Source organism: Otolemur garnettii, unplaced genomic scaffold (genome assembly GCF_000181295.1).
Source record: "Otolemur garnettii isolate 467f Iridium unplaced genomic scaffold, OtoGar3 scaffold00112, whole genome shotgun sequence".
Lineage (NCBI taxonomy): Eukaryota > Metazoa > Chordata > Mammalia > Primates > Galagidae > Otolemur > Otolemur garnettii.
In genome coordinates, this window is record NW_003852507.1 from 3,737,999 (window position 1) to 3,756,115 (window position 18,117).

At 38.6% G+C, this 18,117-nt stretch overlaps 1 protein-coding gene across 1 annotated transcript in view; it reads left to right on the forward strand.

The window, feature by feature from the left end:
* The window catches only part of SUZ12 (SUZ12 polycomb repressive complex 2 subunit), a 53,985-nt gene that overhangs the window by 20,961 nt on the left and 14,907 nt on the right, over positions 1-18,117 (forward strand). Inside the window, exons 5-9 of the mRNA XM_003797175.3 lie at positions 2,402-2,451; positions 3,484-3,569; positions 6,898-7,129; positions 8,589-8,682; positions 13,659-13,764. Coding sequence (XP_003797223.1) covers positions 2,402-2,451; positions 3,484-3,569; positions 6,898-7,129; positions 8,589-8,682; positions 13,659-13,764 — 568 coding nt within the window. The remainder of the gene's footprint in view (positions 1-2,401; positions 2,452-3,483; positions 3,570-6,897; positions 7,130-8,588; positions 8,683-13,658; positions 13,765-18,117) is intronic.

An 18,117-nucleotide genomic window follows, 5' to 3' on the forward strand; every position in this document is an offset into this window, starting at 1 on the left:
GGCAGGAGACTCGCTTGAGCCCAGGAGTTGGAGGTTGCTGTGAGCGTGATGCCATGGCACTCTACCCAGGGCAATAGCTTGAGGCTCCATCTCAAAAAAAAAAAAAAAAAATCAAACACATACTACCCATTAGTGGTTATTGCCTAGAAACTATTTACTTTTATTCTTTTTACTGGTAAGTTTTTTTTTTTTTAATTGAGATAGAGTCTCACTTTGTCACCCCGGCTAGAGTGCGTGGCGTCATAGCTCACAGCAATCTCAAACTCTTGGGCTCAAGCGATTCTCTTGCCTCAGCCTCCCCAGTAGCTGGGACTACAGGTGCCAGCTACAAATGCCTGGCTATTTTTGTTTGTTTGTTCAGCAGTCCTGGGCTGGGTTCAAACCCACTGGCCCCAAAGCATGTGGCTGGCGCCCTTACCATTGAGCAGCAGGTACAGAGCCACTGGTAAATTTCTTAAAGGAAGGGATCAGTACTGCTTTCTTTCTTAATCTGCCATCTTTTCTATCTGCCCCTTTATAATCTGGTGTGTGTCCATATCACTACTGAAAGTATGCTCTGGAAAGTTAGGAATGGCTCCTGGTCAACAATAGATTGTATGTTTTCAGCTTAAAGGTACTACAAAAGCCTGTTGATGTTTCTGTTTATTCCAGGTGTCCTCAAACTATGGCTCTTGGGCCACATGCGGCCCACCTAGGACATTTATCCCGCCCGCCAGGTGTTTTTGCCGCTGCTGTCTGTCCTGCTTAGCAGCCAACTTGTCCCGGGGCCCGCAGTCCCGCCCTCCAATGGTCTGAGGGACAGTGAACTGGTCCCTTGTTTAAAAAGTTTGAGGACCCCATAGTTTTTCACAGTTGTTAATATGTGTTTTTAAAAACATAAAGGATCATTGTAATCCATGCATCCTTTTTTGTACCTTCTTTTTTTTTTTTTGAGACAGAGCCTCAAGCTGTCCCCCTGGGCAGAGTGCCGTGGCATTACAGCTCACAGCAACCTCCAACTCCTGGGCTCAAGCGAGTCTCCTGCCTCCGCCTCCCAAGTAGCTGGGACCACAGGTGCCCGCCACAGCGCCCGGCTATTTTTTGGTTGCAGCCATCATTGTTGTTTGGCGGGTCCGGGCTGGGGTTCGAACCCACCACCTTAGGTGTACGTGGCTGGCGCCTTAGCCAGTTGAGCTATAGGCGCTGAGCCTTTTGTACCTTCTAAAACTAAAAATCACATGTTGAAACGGTAAATTATAGATTTACTACTGTATAGCAGAGTTTTAGTTGTATTTTGCTTTTTTTCTTTGTATTTTACTCTTTTATTTTATTTTATTTTTTTTGGAAACAGAGCCTCAAGCTATCCCCTTCGGTAGAGTGCTGTGGCATCACAGCTCACAGCAACCTCCAACTCCCGGGCTCAAGTGAGTCTCCTGCCTCCGCCTCCCAAGTAGCTAGGACCACAGGCACCCACCACAACACCTGGCTATTTTTTGGTTGCAGCCCTCATTGTTTGGCAGGCCCAGGCTGGATTTGAACCTCCCACCTTAGGTGTATGTGGCTGGGCACCTTAGCCACTTGAGCCACAGGCACTGAGCCATATTTTACTCTTAATTGAAGTATAAAGTAATGGTTCTGCATCATTTGTTATGGAGGTTGAATTTCCAGAGCTTTAAAATATTCAAGAACTTTTGTATGGATTCATCTACACTAATCAGAATTTTCTTTTGAGAGCTGGGAAGGGATACCTGTTCTCATTTTATAGGTAGGACACTAAAACCGAATAAGTTATCTGACTTCTTAATCAGTGGTCAGTGTTTTTTTTATGCCTTTGGGTTTTGCATTTTTTTGCTTTTATTTTTGTAAGCTGTGAGGTTTTTTGTTTATTTTTTTTGTGTGTGTATAGACACACTATTTTGGACGTCATACTTAGCAGGGAAAATATGGAGTTATAGGTCTAAATAGCAGATGAGAATGAGAAAATCTTAAGTCTTCTGTATAGTTCATTAAAAATAAAAAAGAATAAGAAATCAAATATTTATAAATTAGCTAAAGTAGCTTTGATTTCAGTGTTATATTTTAAAGTCTAGGTTATTTGCTTGGTGCCCATGTCACAGTTGTTACAGCGCTGGCCACATGTACCGAGGGTGGTGGGTTCAAACCTGGCCCAGGCCAGCTGAACAACAATGACAACTGCAATAGGAGGATAGCTGGGCGTTGCAGTGGGTGCCTGTGGTCCTGGCTGCCTGGGAGGCTGAGGCAAGATAATCGCTTGGGCCCAGGAGTTTGAGGTTACTGTGAGCTGTGACACTATGGCACTCTACTCAGGGTGACATAGTGAAACTCTGTATCAGAAGAAATAATAAAGTCTAGGTCATTATAGAGCGTTGAAGTAATAACATTTTTTGTTTGTTTTATTTAGCTTGTCAGCTCACTTGCAGCTTACATTTACTGGTTTCTTCCACAAAAATGGTATGTATTTAAAAATAATTGTCATTCTAACAGCAAAATGCTTCTGTGAAAGTAAAAAGAATTTTGGGCATAAATTTATAAAATTAATGGAAAAGATGTTGATTTCTGGTAATGATTGTGAGCTTTAAATTACAAAGGTTAATTGTGAAAATTAATTTATTGTGTTAGAACTAGAATAAGTAAAGAAGCTCTTCAATGGAACCCTTTCTACATAAACATTTTGAGTTGATGTTATTACATCATATTTTAAAGAAACATACAGAGTAGCACAACTGAAATAAGCACTACTACCAAATGGGATCTCTTAGTATTTTAGGTACTAGGAAGGAAGGAAGTTATGTAGTATTTTGTACTTCAGTAAAAGTTGAAAGAATACTATGAAAAGTTGCAGTTGTTTTAAAAATGGGTAAAATACTTGACCATACTTGGATAAAAGCTTGTCTATCTTAAATTATTAAATATAATCGTCTACTGGAATTCTTATTTCTTATCTATATTTGGGTTTCTGGGGTACTTCTAGAGCATTCTAATACTTCAGAAACTTATAATTGGGTTTAATACATTCTTTAGTCTTTTGTCCCCAGAAAGTTGTATAAAACATATGTGAATTAACCAGTGAGCTAGGATGACACTACTGCACTCTAGCCCAGGCAGCAGAGCCAGACTCTGTCTCAAAAAAGAAACCAAGTCAAAACTGACATCAGGGTCCCTCAGATCTGCTAGGTACGATGGTTCATATCTATAGCCCGACTGAGGCAAGACGATGGCTTGAGCCTAGGAGTTCAAGACTGGCCTGGACAAGATAGTCAGACCCTGTCTCATTATATATATTTGACTATATATAATGGCTTATAAAGAGTTTGCTGCAAATTTGGAACTGATTTGGTGAAAAGAGAATAAGTAAACTTTTTGAGAAATCTTCATTAATAGGAAATCTTTATTGTTTGAAATTACCAGACATTTTAGGAAAATGAATATTGTGCTTATATACATATATTTAAATAGATTCTAAAGTATTGGTTTTCTATTTAGATAAGCCATCACAAAACTCAGAAAATGAACAAAATTCTGTTACTCTGGAAGTCCTGCTTGTGAAAGTTTGCCACAAAAAAAGAAAGGTAATACGACGTTGGTAGATTAAGTGGAATAATTTTCTTAATTGAACATATCCATATATATATATGTTATATATACACTGTTTTTTTTCCCCTTTTTGGAGACCGAGTCTCACTGTGTCACCCTTGGTAGAATGCCGTTAAAGGTTGAGCAACCTTTAACTCTTGGGCTTAAGTGATTCTCTTGCCTTAGCCTCCCAAGTAGCTGGGACTACAGATACCCACCACAACACCCGGCTTTTTTTTTTGTAGGAGTTGTCATTGTAACTAGTAACCTCTTTTTGCCAACCTCCTATATTTTTGTGGTTTTCTTTCCATAATCTGGCAAAGTGTCTGTATAAAACTTTCCTGTAGGAGTCTGAAAACGAAAGGCAGAAGCTATGTTCTAGCATTGTAGGGATATAAATTCAATTGCTTCCTTGCTATTTAGTGTCCTAGCTATGTGTGCCTATAATCATTTTAGATAAAGGCCAGCAGGGGAGTCCATCCTGCGTGGGCTGCGTGCTGATTTTGTGAGGATTTTTTTTTTGTGTGTGTGTGTGTGTGTGTGTGTGTGTGTGTATAGAGACAGAGTCTCACTTTATCGCCCTTGGTAGAGTGCTGTGGCATCACACTGCTCACAGCAACCTCCAACTCCTGGGCTTAGGTGATTCTCTTGCCTCAGCCTCCCGAGTGGCTGGAACCACCGATGCCCACCACAATGCCTGGCTGTTTTTTTGTTGCACTTTGGCCGGGACTAGGCTTAAATCCACCACCCTCGTTACATGGGGCTGGCACCCTACCCACTGAGCCACAGGTGCTGCTGCATGTGAGGAATTTTTTTATCTGTGGTATCAGATATCACAAAAAGTTTGCACGAACCTTTCTGGTTTTGTTTTTTTTATTGTTTGTCTTTCTGCTGATCAGTTTTCATTACAGGTTGTGTATTTACTGTGTAGCTCAAAGCAGCTCTTATTCTTCTAAGTGTGGCAGAAAAGAAAAAAGGTTGGACACTCCTTGCTAAGAGAGAGTTTTTTCCTCAAAAGATTGTCCTTTTTCTTTCCTTTTCTTTTTTTTTTTTTGCAGTTTTTGGCCAGGGCTGGGTTTGAACCCGCCACCTCTGGTATATGAGGCCAGTGCCCTACTCCTTTGAGCCACAGGCACCGCCCGTCCTTTTTCTTTTTTTAACACTGCTGCTAAGCAAGGAAATTCTGTTGTCAGCATTATCAGCCATTAACTTATTAACCTACCACTTAAGATTTTTATTTGTAGGGCTGGGCGCAGTGGTTCATGCCTATAATCCTAGCACTCTGGGAGGCTGAGGCAGGTGGATTGCCTGAGCTCATAGTTTTGAGACCAGCCTGAACCAGAGAGAGACCTCATCTCTAAAAATAACTGGGCATTGTGTCAGGAACCTATAGTCCCATCCTAGGAGGCTGAGGCAAGAGAATTGCTTGAGCTGAAGAGTTTGAGGCTGCTGTGAACTATGTAGCAGCACTCTACCAAGGGCAAAAAAGTGAGATTCTGTCTCAAAATATATATCTGTATATATATATATTTTTTATTTGTAAGATAAAATTATTTCACCATAGAAACAAGTGTTACGATGTTTCCTGGTTAACCTGTCAAAGCCAACAGATGTACTTTTAGTAACTTTAAGTTCTTGAATCCCTCAAGAAGAATAGGAACTGACTTGTATAAAGGTTCCCATTGCTGATATTGACTCAAGATTGTATAATACGATGATAAGGGGCTTACAACTGTTAGAGCATTGGTAGAGAGTGGACTATAGTGCTAGGAGGCATCAGTGTGACTTAATTGTCTCTGTGGGCAGGTGTAATTGTAGATACCTATAGTCTCAGCTGCTTGTGCCAATAGCCCAGCTACACAGAAGGCTGGGGTGGGAGGATCTCCTGAGTCTAGGACTTGTAGTTTGTAGTGCACTATGCTGATTGAGTGCTCACACTAAGTTTGGCATCAATATGATGACTTCTCAGGAGTGCTGGACTGCTAGGTTGCTTAAGGAGGGATGAATTGGCCTAGATCAAAAACAAAGGTCAAAACTCCCATGCTGATCGGTAGTGGGAATGCAACTTTGAATAGCCACTGTACTCCAGCCTGGGTAACATAGCAAGACCCTGTCCCTTAAAAAAAAAAATGTGTGTGTATATATGTAAAGATGCATCATTCCTTACTCCCTCCTAACCCCCATACACATCATAACAAGCAGTGCAGTGATATGAAAATTCTTTTATTAAGGGCTTGGCTCCCGTAGTATAGTGGTTACCGTGTCAGCCACATACACTGAGAGTGGCGGGTTCAAGCTCAGCCCAGGCCAGTTACAACAATGACAACTGCAACAAAAATAGTCAGGCATTGTGGCTGGTGCCTGTAGTCCCATCTACTTGGGAGGCTGAGGCAAGGGAATCTCTTAAGCCTAAGAGTTGGAAGTTTCTGTGAGCTGTGATGCCATGGCACTCTACCAAGGGCGACATAGGAGACTTTGTCTCAAAAAAAAAGAAAAAAAGTGCTTGTAAGTTTAATAATTTGTGTTTCAAAAAAATAGCAGTTGTAAAATATTTTTTGGAAGGGTGTGTAACAGGCAACTGTATAGTATTAGTTGTCTCTAGAGTATAAGACCTGGGGTGGGGGGTGAGACTTAACATTTTTCATTTTACATTCTTTTTATAGAGTAGAACTATGTTTAGCCCCTAAGTATGTATTCCATTTATTTTAAAAGAAGCTGCTCCCATAAGATTTTTAGATATTTTCATCATAAAGGTTTTTTGCATCTTCCAGTTTTTCTACTACACTCTTTTAGCATAACTGAAATGTTATGTTAGAACATTACTCAGAAGATGATCAGTATCCCTTCTGTTAAACAACATATCTAAATATATGGATTTATTGTTTCATAATGTAATTGTTGACCATGAGGTTGGTATAGTCATCTTTTTTTCATTTCTGGTCTCATCAGTTATCGTTAGATTAAAATAAGAAATTAATTGGAACTGACAAAGCTAAATGAATTTAATAATTTAAGTATGGTTTTAATTCTATATTTCTAATATAAAACTATTTCAGGTAGCCATCAGCTAACTACTATTGATATACTATGTCATGATATTTTCAGTATATTGGAGAAATCAATTGCTTTTCAGATTTGGAATATAGCTGTTCCCTATTTTCATTTTTGCCTCACAATTTTCAAAACTGGTTAGAATTTTAACATGCCATTTGGTAAATCATGGCCTATTCCGTGTTTCTTATAGCTGTGATTAGAAGCTTTATTGTAGTTCTTATTGTTGCATATGAATAAAAAAATGTAATTTAATAATTTTTACCTTTGCAGGATGTAAGTTGTCCAATAAGGCAAGTTCCCACAGGTAAAAAGCAGGTGCCTTTGAATCCTGACCTCAATCAAACAAAACCTGGAAATTTCCCGTCCCTTGCAGTTTCCAGTAATGAATTTGAACCTAGTAACAGCCATATGGTGAAGTCTTACTCATTGCTATTTAGAGTGACTCGTCCGGGAAGAAGAGAGTTTAATGGAATGATTAATGGCGAAACCAATGAAAATATTGGTAATTTTTATTTTGGTAATTTTATTAGATTTTATCATTGGTGATTAAGGTTATTATTGAAAGTGACTGAACCAGTACTCCTTCATAGTATGCATAATTACTGTGTATAAAATAGTTCTTTTGAAATCTTGCCTTTCTGAGGTTGGCAGAAGATTGGTGTCTTAAATAAATCTTTGAGCGAACAATTTATACCCTCCCCAATATTTCATTGAGAAAATTTTCAAACACAAAGGACCATTGAAAACAATTTGACGGGAACCTCTACCTTCTCAACACTTACATTCAACAATAAACATTTTATTTTACTTACCACACATTCACCCCTCCACTCCCCTCTCTAGTCTTATAATTGTAAATTCATCTTTGAGGTAATCATTCCACCAGCATACAGGTGCTAGAGATACAAGGATGATTTAAAACATCTAGTCCTATTCTCCAGAGGTTTACAACCTCTGTTGTAAACAGAGGTAGGGTAGGGAGATAGACATGAAATAAATACCTTAGAAGAAATAATCTGTTAATCTTGAAGTATCCTTTGGAGTTCTTGAAAAGTAACCATGATTACATGCCTTGAGTTGTTCAGTAAATAAATAGTAACCATGAGGAGGAGTTTGCCTAGCAAAGATAATTATAAATAGAAATTAATTTTTGGAAAGATGTGGATTAACGTCAATGTCAAAAAGTAAGGACAAGGATGGGCATGGTGGTTCATGCCTGTAATCCCAGTATTTGATAGGCCAAAATAGGAAGATTCCTTGAGGTCAATAGCTTGAGACCAGTATGGGCAACATAGTGAGATCCCCATCTCCACAGACTAATTTTAAAAATTAGCCAGCCATGGTGGTGCATGCCTGTAATCCTCGCTACTTGGGAAGCTGAGACAGGAGGTTTGCTTGAGTCCAAGAGTTTGAGGCTGCAGTGAACAATGATAACACTATTTTATGCTCCAGGCTAGGCAACAGAGCAAGACTCTTGGCTCTGGAAAAAAATAAAAAGAATAGAAAAGTAAAGACAAGACATGGCTCATGCCTATAAATCCCAGCATTCTGGGAGGCCAAGGTGGACGGATCATCTGAGTTCACAAGTTTGAGACCAGCCTGAGTTAGAGCAAGATTCTACCTCTAAAAAATAGACCAGTGTTGTGTGGGGCACCTGTGATCTCAGCTACTCAGGAGGCTGAGGCAAGAGAATCCCTTGAGCCCAAGAGTCTGAGGTTGCTGTGAGCTATGACACCACAGCGCTCTATCAGGGGCAACAAAGTGAGACTCTGTCTCCAAAAAAAAAAGAAGAAGAAGAAAAAGACATACATATATGGTAAATGGTAAAAACACAAAATTAGAAAAAATGTGTAATTTGTGCCTCATTTGTGATAGGTATAGCATGTTGTATGTTAAAGGACCATGTATCATAACACATTTTTTTGAATATTTCATTTATGAAAAATGTTTATTAAATTTAGATGTCAATGAAGAACTTCCAGCCAGAAGAAAACGAAATCGTGAAGATGGGGAAAAAACATTTGTTGCACAAATGACAGTATTTGATAAAAACAGGTAATATTGATGAACAAGTGAGGCTCCCATAATGTTCTAGAAACGTTTTCATTTTAAAGAAGATAGGGTGATGATATTATTTCTTTGCCTTTGTTTTTCTTTGTTTTTATGGATGAAAAATATTTACTGAATTTTTCTCTTTATCACATAGGAAGCAGTAAATACAGATAAGGCACTATTAGAGTGGCTTAGATAAAATAGTTCAGCAAATATTTTCTGAGCATTTAGAGACAGTAACAAAGTCTTTGCTTTCATGGAGCTTAATTTCTAGTGGAAGAATCAGAACCCCTCCTCCCCCACCAAATATCAACTAATGTTATTTAGTGGTGGGTGAAGAAAAATAAATGGTTACTGTTTTATAGAGAAAGCCTCTGGGAGGAAGCCTTAAGAAGAAATACTACTTGAGCAGAGATTTTCATGCAGTGGACCCTATGAAAATCTTGGGATTATGTGTTATTAAAGTTAAGGAAGAAAATGATGTAATATTTTCCCATATTTGCCCATAGCCAGGGCACCAGCCACATACACTGGCGCTGGTGGGTTTGAACCTGGCCTGGGCCTGCTCAAAACACTGACAACTACAATAAAAAAATAGCCAGGCGTTGTGGTGGGCGCCTATAGTCCCAGCTACTTGGGAGGCTGAGGCAAGAGAATCACTTAAGCCCAAGTTAGAGGTTGCTCTGAGCTGTAACACCACAGCACTCTACTGAGGGCAACATAGTGAGACTCTGTCTCCAAAATAAAAGAGAAAGGAAAGAAAATTATATAGTATCATACGCCTATGTGCATTTGGCAAAAGGTGACAAGGGGCTTATAATTATTTCTGTACTTCCTGTTTAGAAATTCGGCATCTGAGCATCAGTAAAAGAAGGTCTAGGAAGCAAATGCAGCATTCTTTTTTCAGAGTATTGGAGGATTAAACCTATAGCATGCTATGATTTCTTATACCAAGCTACTTGCTAGTAGTTAACACAGATCATTGTCAGTTAGATACAGAAGAAAGCTAAGAAAAGTAACTGGGCCATTCTTTTTATTTAAAAAAATAATATATTGATGCTCAAAGGTATTAATCACTTGTTAGCCGCAAAGTGAAGGAAGGTATAAATCTCTAATAAGGAAGCAAAGATTATTTAGAGTAGTGACCGATTTTAGAGACCATCTTGTCTTAGAATATATCATTTAATGTCACCTTCTGATAGAAACCAATAATAGTGTCTTTTTTTAAGTTAGAAATTTATGGGTCAAAGACATAAATGGAATACAATATGAATAAAAATATATTAGAAGTTAGGCGTTATGATGGTGGAAGTGATCAGGGAAAGGCACCCTGGGCTTCATCAATACTACTGTTAAAGTGTGTTTTGCTTTACCCAGCATGGGGATACATTGTGTTTCTTTTTATTCTCTGTGCTCCACATGTATTATAACACATTCCTTGTATGAAAGAAATATGGCTTTTACTTTAATGAAAAAATTACTAAGAAGAAACTGTGAGCATTTTTCTCCAGCCTTTTAGTTTGAAAATTTGAATACTTGTAGAAAAGTTGAAGGAGTAATACAGTCATTTAATATCCACACAGTCTACCTAGATTCATCAGTTGTTAACATTTTGCTACATTTGTTTCACATGTGAATGTATACTTTTGTGCTGAACCATATGAAAGTTTACTTCATTTCTCATTTCCAAACCCCTCAGCCAGTATTTCCAAGAACAAGGACATTTTCCTGTATAAATACTATGTACTCTTCACTGGGAAGATTACCATCCAGCAAATACTATCCCCCTTTTGACCTTACTAATGTCTCATAATTTGCCATCCTCTTAGTTAGATGTCATATCTGTACAGAGTTCATTGGTTGTCTAGCCATCCGCCCCTTTTTAAGTATAGGTCTGTAGTTATGAAGATTGTATCTGAATTTAGAGTTTTGTTATTATATCCTCATGATTAAATTCAGACTAAATATTTTGGTAAGAGATTCTAATAAGTGTTCTTTATATAACACATCATAGACACAGGTAATATTAGGCTTGATCAGTTGGTTGAGATAGTATTTGCTATATTTTTCCATTTTGACAGTACTTTTCATAAATTAACATGTAATCCCTGTAGTAATACATGAACCTGGGTAAATATCCATTTTCCCCCAGTAGCCTTTTAGTCAATAGTTTTAGCATCCATTGATGAATTCTTGCTTGAATAAATTATTTTTGGCAGTAGGTAAATGGTAATTTTCTATAATTTCTTCCACATTTATTTGCAATTTTCTATAAAAACAGGATTTCTTGCCTCAACTTTTTTTATTCATATGGATTAACCAATTTTTCAATTTATTTAAATCTATTTGTGTTGTATTTTTTTTTTTTTTTTTTTGAGACAGAGCCTCAAGCTGTCACCCTGGGTAGAGTGCTATGGCATCATAGCTCGCAGCAACCTCAAAATTTTGGGCTTAAGCGAGTCTCCTGCCTCCGCCTCCCAAGTAGCTGGGACTACAGGCGCCTGCCACAGCGCCTGGCTTTTTTCTTTTTTTCCTGGTTACAGCCATCATTGTTGTTTGGCATCCTGGGCTGAATTCGAACCCACTACCTTAGGTGTATGTGGCTGGCGCCTTAGCCACTTGAGCCACAGGCGCCGAGCCTGTAGTCATTTTTAATACTCAAATTGCCCCAAATTTTGTCAGGAGGAGCCCCTCCAAGTAGGATCTTGTGTCCTTTTGGATTTTAGTTTTTCATTACTTTCAGGAATAGTAGGATATTCCAGAATACCCTTCTTCTTTTCTACTTCTGCTCTAGAATTGTATTTTCTTCAGGAAGTCATGATTGCTTTTAGTAGGGGAATACATTTATAACCCAAACTCTGGAGGTTAGATATATAAAAACTGATTTTAAAATCTCAGGTTAAAGTCTCCTGAAAGAATAGACTAAATTCAGATAGTATACCATAGAGAAAACAAAATTCAAAAAGCCATATAAGAAAAGTATGAAATAGTAAAGTCAAAATCAAAAAATTCAGAAAACACAAAATCCATTATAACCAAGTGAAAATAAAAATGACAGGTTGGGGGGGATTGTTTTCAACTCACATAAGTAGGTGTCTCATTCCTCAAATATATGGTTCTAAAACAATGAAAAAGATAAGACATCAGAATTAAAAGTACACTGAGATGTCATTTTTTCACTTATCAGATTGACAGATCAAAAAAACTTGATAAAGCACTGTTGATGAGGCTGTGAGGGAAAAGGCCTCCTCATACTTTACAGGTAGGAAAGTGCATTGGATTGTAGCTATCAAATGTACCACCATAAAATGGAAATATGTAGCCCCGAAGCAAGCACCTTTTTAATTTCAAAGTAGTATGAATGTATTACTTATACTTTAAAATAGAAAAGTTCAATAGCAGGATGGCGCCTGTGGCTCAGTGGTTAGGGTGCTGGCCTCATATACTGAGGGTGGCAGGTTCAAACCCAACCCCAGCCAAACTGCAACAAAAAATAGCTGGGTGTTGTGGTGGGCACCTGTGGTCCCAGCTACTCAAGAGGCTGAGGCAAGAGAATCGCCTAAGCCCAGGAGTTGGAGGTTGCTGTGAGCTGTGACACCACAGCACTCTACTGAGGGTGATAAAGCAAGACTCTATCTCTTTAAAAAAAAAAAAAAAAGAAAAATTCAAGAGCTTTGCTGATATTCTGTTAAAATAGACTAAATTTAGGTAGTATGCCATAGAGAAAACAAAAATTCTTAAAGTCTCAAAATCATTTGATATAAAGAGACTACCTGGATTCACGTACTTTATTTGACTGCTTACTGTGTGATCTTAAGACAAATTAACCTCTTTGTGCCTCAGTTTTCTCTTCTAGAAATGGAGTAGCAGCAGCTAGTTTATAGAATTATTGGGAAGATTAAATGAGCCACGAAAGTCTTTAGTGCCTGGCACATAGTAAACACTTGATAAGTATTAGCTATTATTACCTAATAAAATTTCTCTAAGACTGATGAGATTCTTCTATATACAATTAATAATTGAGCATGGTTGAAGACTAGAGTAGTAGTGGTTATAAGTGTTTAGTAGAAGTATAGAAAAAGATCTATGAACTGTACATGTACATATACATGTACTACATACACATGAAAATGATAATTATACTATATGAGTGTAATTCTTGGATTCTAGCAGTATTCATATATGAAATGTTTATTGAGCACCTATATGTGCCAGGTGCCCCCAGTATCCTATAATTATCAGATTCATCATTCTAATCATCAACTAGTTTACTGGTCAAGTATAAAAGTAAAGGATTCTTTTGGCTTGGTGCCTGTAGCCCAGCAGCTAGGGCGCCAGCCACATACACCAGAGCTGGCAGGTTCATGTCCAGCCTGGGCCTGCCAAACAATGATAACTACAACAGAAATAGCTGGGCGTTGTAGTGGGCGCCTGTAGTCCCAGCTACTTGGGAGGCTGAGGCAAGAGAATCGCTTAAGCCCAAGACTCTGAGGTTGCTGTGAGCTGTGATGCCACGGCACTCTACCCGGGGTGACATAGTGAGACTCTGTCTCAAAAAAAAAAGGTAAAGGATTCTAGTCCAAACATTTATAGTAGTTAAAATTAATAGGCATAATTCTTAGTAATTCCCTAAGGCAAGTACTGTAATACTTTTGTTATTCTATCTTTAAAAGTATAAAGCCTGTGCATATGCTTTATATTTAATATTTAAAATTTATCAGGTTTTGATACTTTAGGTATATTGTACTTCCAGCGTTTATATCTGAGTAGCTGTAATAATGAAATAATTATTTAATACTTACTAGTGCACATCATTAAAATTGCTTTTGTGAGGACTGGAGTGTAGATATATTTTAAAATCTTGTTGGGTATATAAGCTAAATTTAATAAATGCTTTTTAGTATAAATCTAAAGATGTAGAGTTTGTGTACTTAAAGTAATACACAGGTTACTTTAAAGTATATGTGTTTGTCTAACAGGCGCTTACAGCTTTTAGATGGGGAATATGAAGTAGCCATGCAGGAAATGGAAGAATGTCCAATAAGCAAGAAAAGAGCAACATGGGAGACTATTCTTGATGGGAAGGTATGGACTACTTAGAAGGCTGAGCACGTTATAGTTATGAACTCCCATTTTTGATTGATGTTTTCATCTCCAAATGCTAATTCATGTTGGAAGTAAAGAGTCCTTTGTTTTTTATACTTTGAAAAATACAAGTAAAACAATCTAGTCAGACATTTAATAAAAGGCATCGTTCTTTTAGAGCCGGACTGCCTCATTGAAATCTCTGCTTCTAAGCTATATGGCGTTTGGCAAGTTACTTATTTGTATCTTAGTTTTTTTCCTCTGTAAAATGAGGCACAGAATAGATGGATTAAATGAGATAATAAAATATGTTTAGTATAGTGCCTGGCATACAGTAAGTGCTCAATAAATGTTAACTCCTATTTTAAATCCCATTCATACTAATAGCAGGTAATATGTAATGATTAGTAATGCATTTGTCAAGAAATCTACAGAACTTAGGTGGAGCATACTTAAAATAGTTCTTATAAGAGATAAACAGGCATACATACATTACTTGAATAGGCAGACTTCAATAAAATACAATGATGTCCTTTATTTCTTTCTTTTTTTTTTTTTTTTTTGTAGCGACAGTCTCACTTTATTGCCCTCGGTAGAGTGCTGTGGTGTCACACAGCTCACAGCAACCTCCAACTCCTGGGCTTAGGGTGATTCTCTTGCCTCAGCTTCCCGAGTAGCTGGGACTACAGGTGTCTGCCACAACGCCCGGCTATTTTTTTGTTGCAGTTTGGCCAGGGCTTGAACTGCAGTTTGGCCAAGGGTTTGAACCCACCACCCTTGGTGTATGGGGTTGACGTCCTACCTACTGAGCCACAGGCACTGCCCGATGTCCTTTATTTCTGAATTTAGGTTAGTGTACTATCCCAAGCAAAATCTCTAGGGGATTTTTTTTTTTTTTTTTGTAGAGTCAGAGTCTCACTCACTCTCAGTAGAGTGCTGTCACGTCATAGCTCACAGCAACCTCCAATTCCTAGGCTTAGGCAATTCTCTTGCCTCAGCCTCTGAGTAGGGGATTTTTTAATATTAATATTAAAGTATTATTACTAAATATTAATAAGTTAATATATACTTTAGATTAACTTGAGTCTTAGAAAGATATTCTGAGAATTTTTACTTAGTAGATAGAATATACTATAAAGTTAAAAGAACTTCAGCTGTATGGTATAAACCTAAGAAAGGCAAGCACATTATCAAAGCATAGTCCTGAAATGGTTACATATATATTAGAAATTTAGTTTATGGGGTGGCGCCTATGGCTCAGTGGGTAGGGCGTTGGCCCCATATACTGAGAGTGGCGGGTTTGAACCAAGCCCCGGCCATACTGCAACAACAATAAAAAATAGCTGGGCGTTGTGGCGGGCGCCTGTAGTCCCAGCTACTTGGGAGGCTGAGGCAAGAGAATTGCCTAAGCCCAGGAGTTGGAGGTTGCTGTGAGCTGTGACGTCACAGCACTCCATGGAGGGCGACAAAGTGAAACTGTCTCCAGAAAGAAACAAGAAAGAGAAATTTAGTTTATGGGAAGAAGTAATGGCTCACGCCTGTAATTCTGGCATTCTGGAAGGCTGAGGCAGGATCACTTGAGCTCAGGAGTCTGAGACTTGCCTTAAGCAAGAGTGAGACCTTGTCTTCCCTCAAAATAATAAAACCCAGCCACTGTCATGGTGTGCATCTCACTCTCAGCTACTTAGGAGGCTGATGCCTATAAGCCTGAGGTTGCGGTGAACTATGATGATGCCACTGCACTCCGAGCAGTATCTCAAAAAAGAAGAAAAAAAATTAAGTTTATGAGAATGTTGGTGCTCTAGATGTGTCTGAAGTAGACAAGTGTTTATTGTGGCAGAAGTAGTTTCTAGCCATCTGTAAATTTAAATCTAATAAAATCCTAGAATTCTTATAAGCGGTGTAAAAATTAACACTCCATAACTTCAGAAAAAAATATATGTGAATGCTCATATAATCTCACAGTGAGGAAAACCCTTCTAAGTATGATGCAAAAGCCAAAAAACATAAAGAAAAAAAAAAAAGAAAACACTGATTAAAATTAATGATTTCAGCCAAGTGCAGTGGCTCACACCTATAATCCTAGCACTCTGGGAGGCTAAAGGGGGAGGATTGCTTGAGCTTAGGAGTTTGAGACTTGTATGGGGAACAGCAAGACCCTGTCTCCACAAAACATAAAAAGTTCATGGGGGCGTTGCACTTGTAGTCCCAGCATCTTGGAGGCAATAGGATCCCTGCAGCCCAGGAGTCTGAGTTTGCAATGAGCTATGATGACACCACTGCACTCTGTTTAGGGCACAGGGTGAGTGCCTGTGGGTGGTTTGTTGAGGCAAACAACAGTCTCAACAAAAAAACCAAACAAAAAAAACAGAATCATTTCACCAAGCACAGTGACTTATGTCTGTAATCTTGACTCAAGAGGCAGAGGTGGAAGGATTACTTGAGCCCAAGAATTTAAGATCAACCTGAATAACATAGCAAGACCTCATTTCATTAAAAAAAAAAAAAAATACTGGCTGACTGGGTGTGGTAGCATGTTCCCTATAGGCCAGCTACTCAGGAGGCTGAAGCAGGAGGATCATTTGAGCCCAGGAGTTTAAGGCTGTAGTGAACAATGTTTGTGTGTCTCTACTCCAGACTAAACAATTGAGAAAGACCCTATAGTTAATTTTTTAAAAATCATTTCTTAATTTTTCCTTTTTTGTTTCATTGTTTTTTTCCTTGAGACAAGATGTTGCTCTGTTGTCAGGGCTGGAGTGCATTTTACATTATCATAGTTCACCGCAGTTTCAAAGTCCTGGATTCAAGGAGTCCTCCTCCTCTGCCTCCTAAGTAGCTGGGCCTTGTAGGCATGTGCCACTGTGCCTGGCTACTTAAAAGAATTTTTTTACAGCTCATGCCTGTAATTCCAGCACTCTGGGAGTCTGAGGCAGGTGGATTGGCTGAACCCAGGAGTTTAACACCAACCTGAGCAAGAGTGAGACCCTGTCTCTAAAAATAGCCAGGTGTTGTGGTAGGTGCCTATAGTCTCAGCTACTGGGGAGGCTGAGGCAAGAGGATTGCTTGAGGCCAGGAGTTTGAGGTTGTGGTGAACTGTGACACCATGGCAAGCTATTGAGAGTGACAAAGTTAGACTCTTATCTCCAAAAAAAAAAAATAGAACCTGTCTTCTGAGTCTTGCTTTGTTGCACAGAATGGTCTCAAACTTGTGGCCTGAAGCAATTCTCCCACCTCAGACTCCTGAAATATTGGGAGTATGTGTGAGCACAGCCCTCAGCCAAAAATCATTTCTATACTGCAAAAATTACAAAGAGATGATGGCCTTGGAGTTGGATATTTGTAATACTAAGTACTAATGTTATGAATACACAATACTGTGAGTTTTATAAATCAGTATATGAGTAATATAAATCAATAAAGAAAAGATAAGCAATCTCCTAAGAAAAATGAGTAAAAGACAACCAGGCAATTCTGTTTTTTTGTTTTTTTGTTTGTTTTTTTGAGACAGAGTCTGACTATGTTGCCCTGGGTAGAGTGCCTTTGTGTCACAGCTCACAGCAACCTCAAACTCTTGGGCCTAAGTGATTCTCTTGTCTTAGCCTACCAGGTAGCTATGACTACAGGCGCCCACCACAATGCCCGGCTATTTTTGTTGTTGCTGTAGCTGGCCCAGGCTGGGTTTGAACCCAACAGTCTCAGTGTATGTGGCAGACACCATAACTACTGTACTACGGGCACTGAGCTAATGAGGCAATTCTTAAATATAAAAGGCCAGCCAACTTAAAAAGATACTCAACCTTACCAGACATGCAAACAAAAGTAGAGATACTAGTATAACAAAGATTAAAAAGATTGACAGCCTGTAGTGTTATTAGGGATATGAGGACACATACACTCTCAAATAATACTTTGATGTAAGAATAAATTGGTACAGTCTTACTGTAGAGCAGAGACAATATGTATAAAATTAAAATTGTATATATGGTCTTTAACAATTCTAATTGTTCAACTTTGTCATAACGTAGTAAGTCAGTGGTTAACTGAATAGATGTAGGTAATAGGTCTTCTTAGAATTTTCTTTTTGTGCAGAGTTTCATTATGTTGCACTCAGTAGAGTGCTGTGGTATCACAGCTCACAGCAATCTCAAACTCTTGGGCTTAAGCAATTCTTTTGCCTCAACCTCCCATGTACCTAGGATTATAGACACCCACCACAATGCCTGGCTATTTTTCTGTTGCAGTTGTCATTGTTCAGCTGGCCCGGGCTGGGGTTTGATCCTCGGTGTATGTGGCTGGTGCCATAACCACTGTGCTACGGGTGCTAAGCCTATTGAAGGGTTTTTTTTTTTTTTG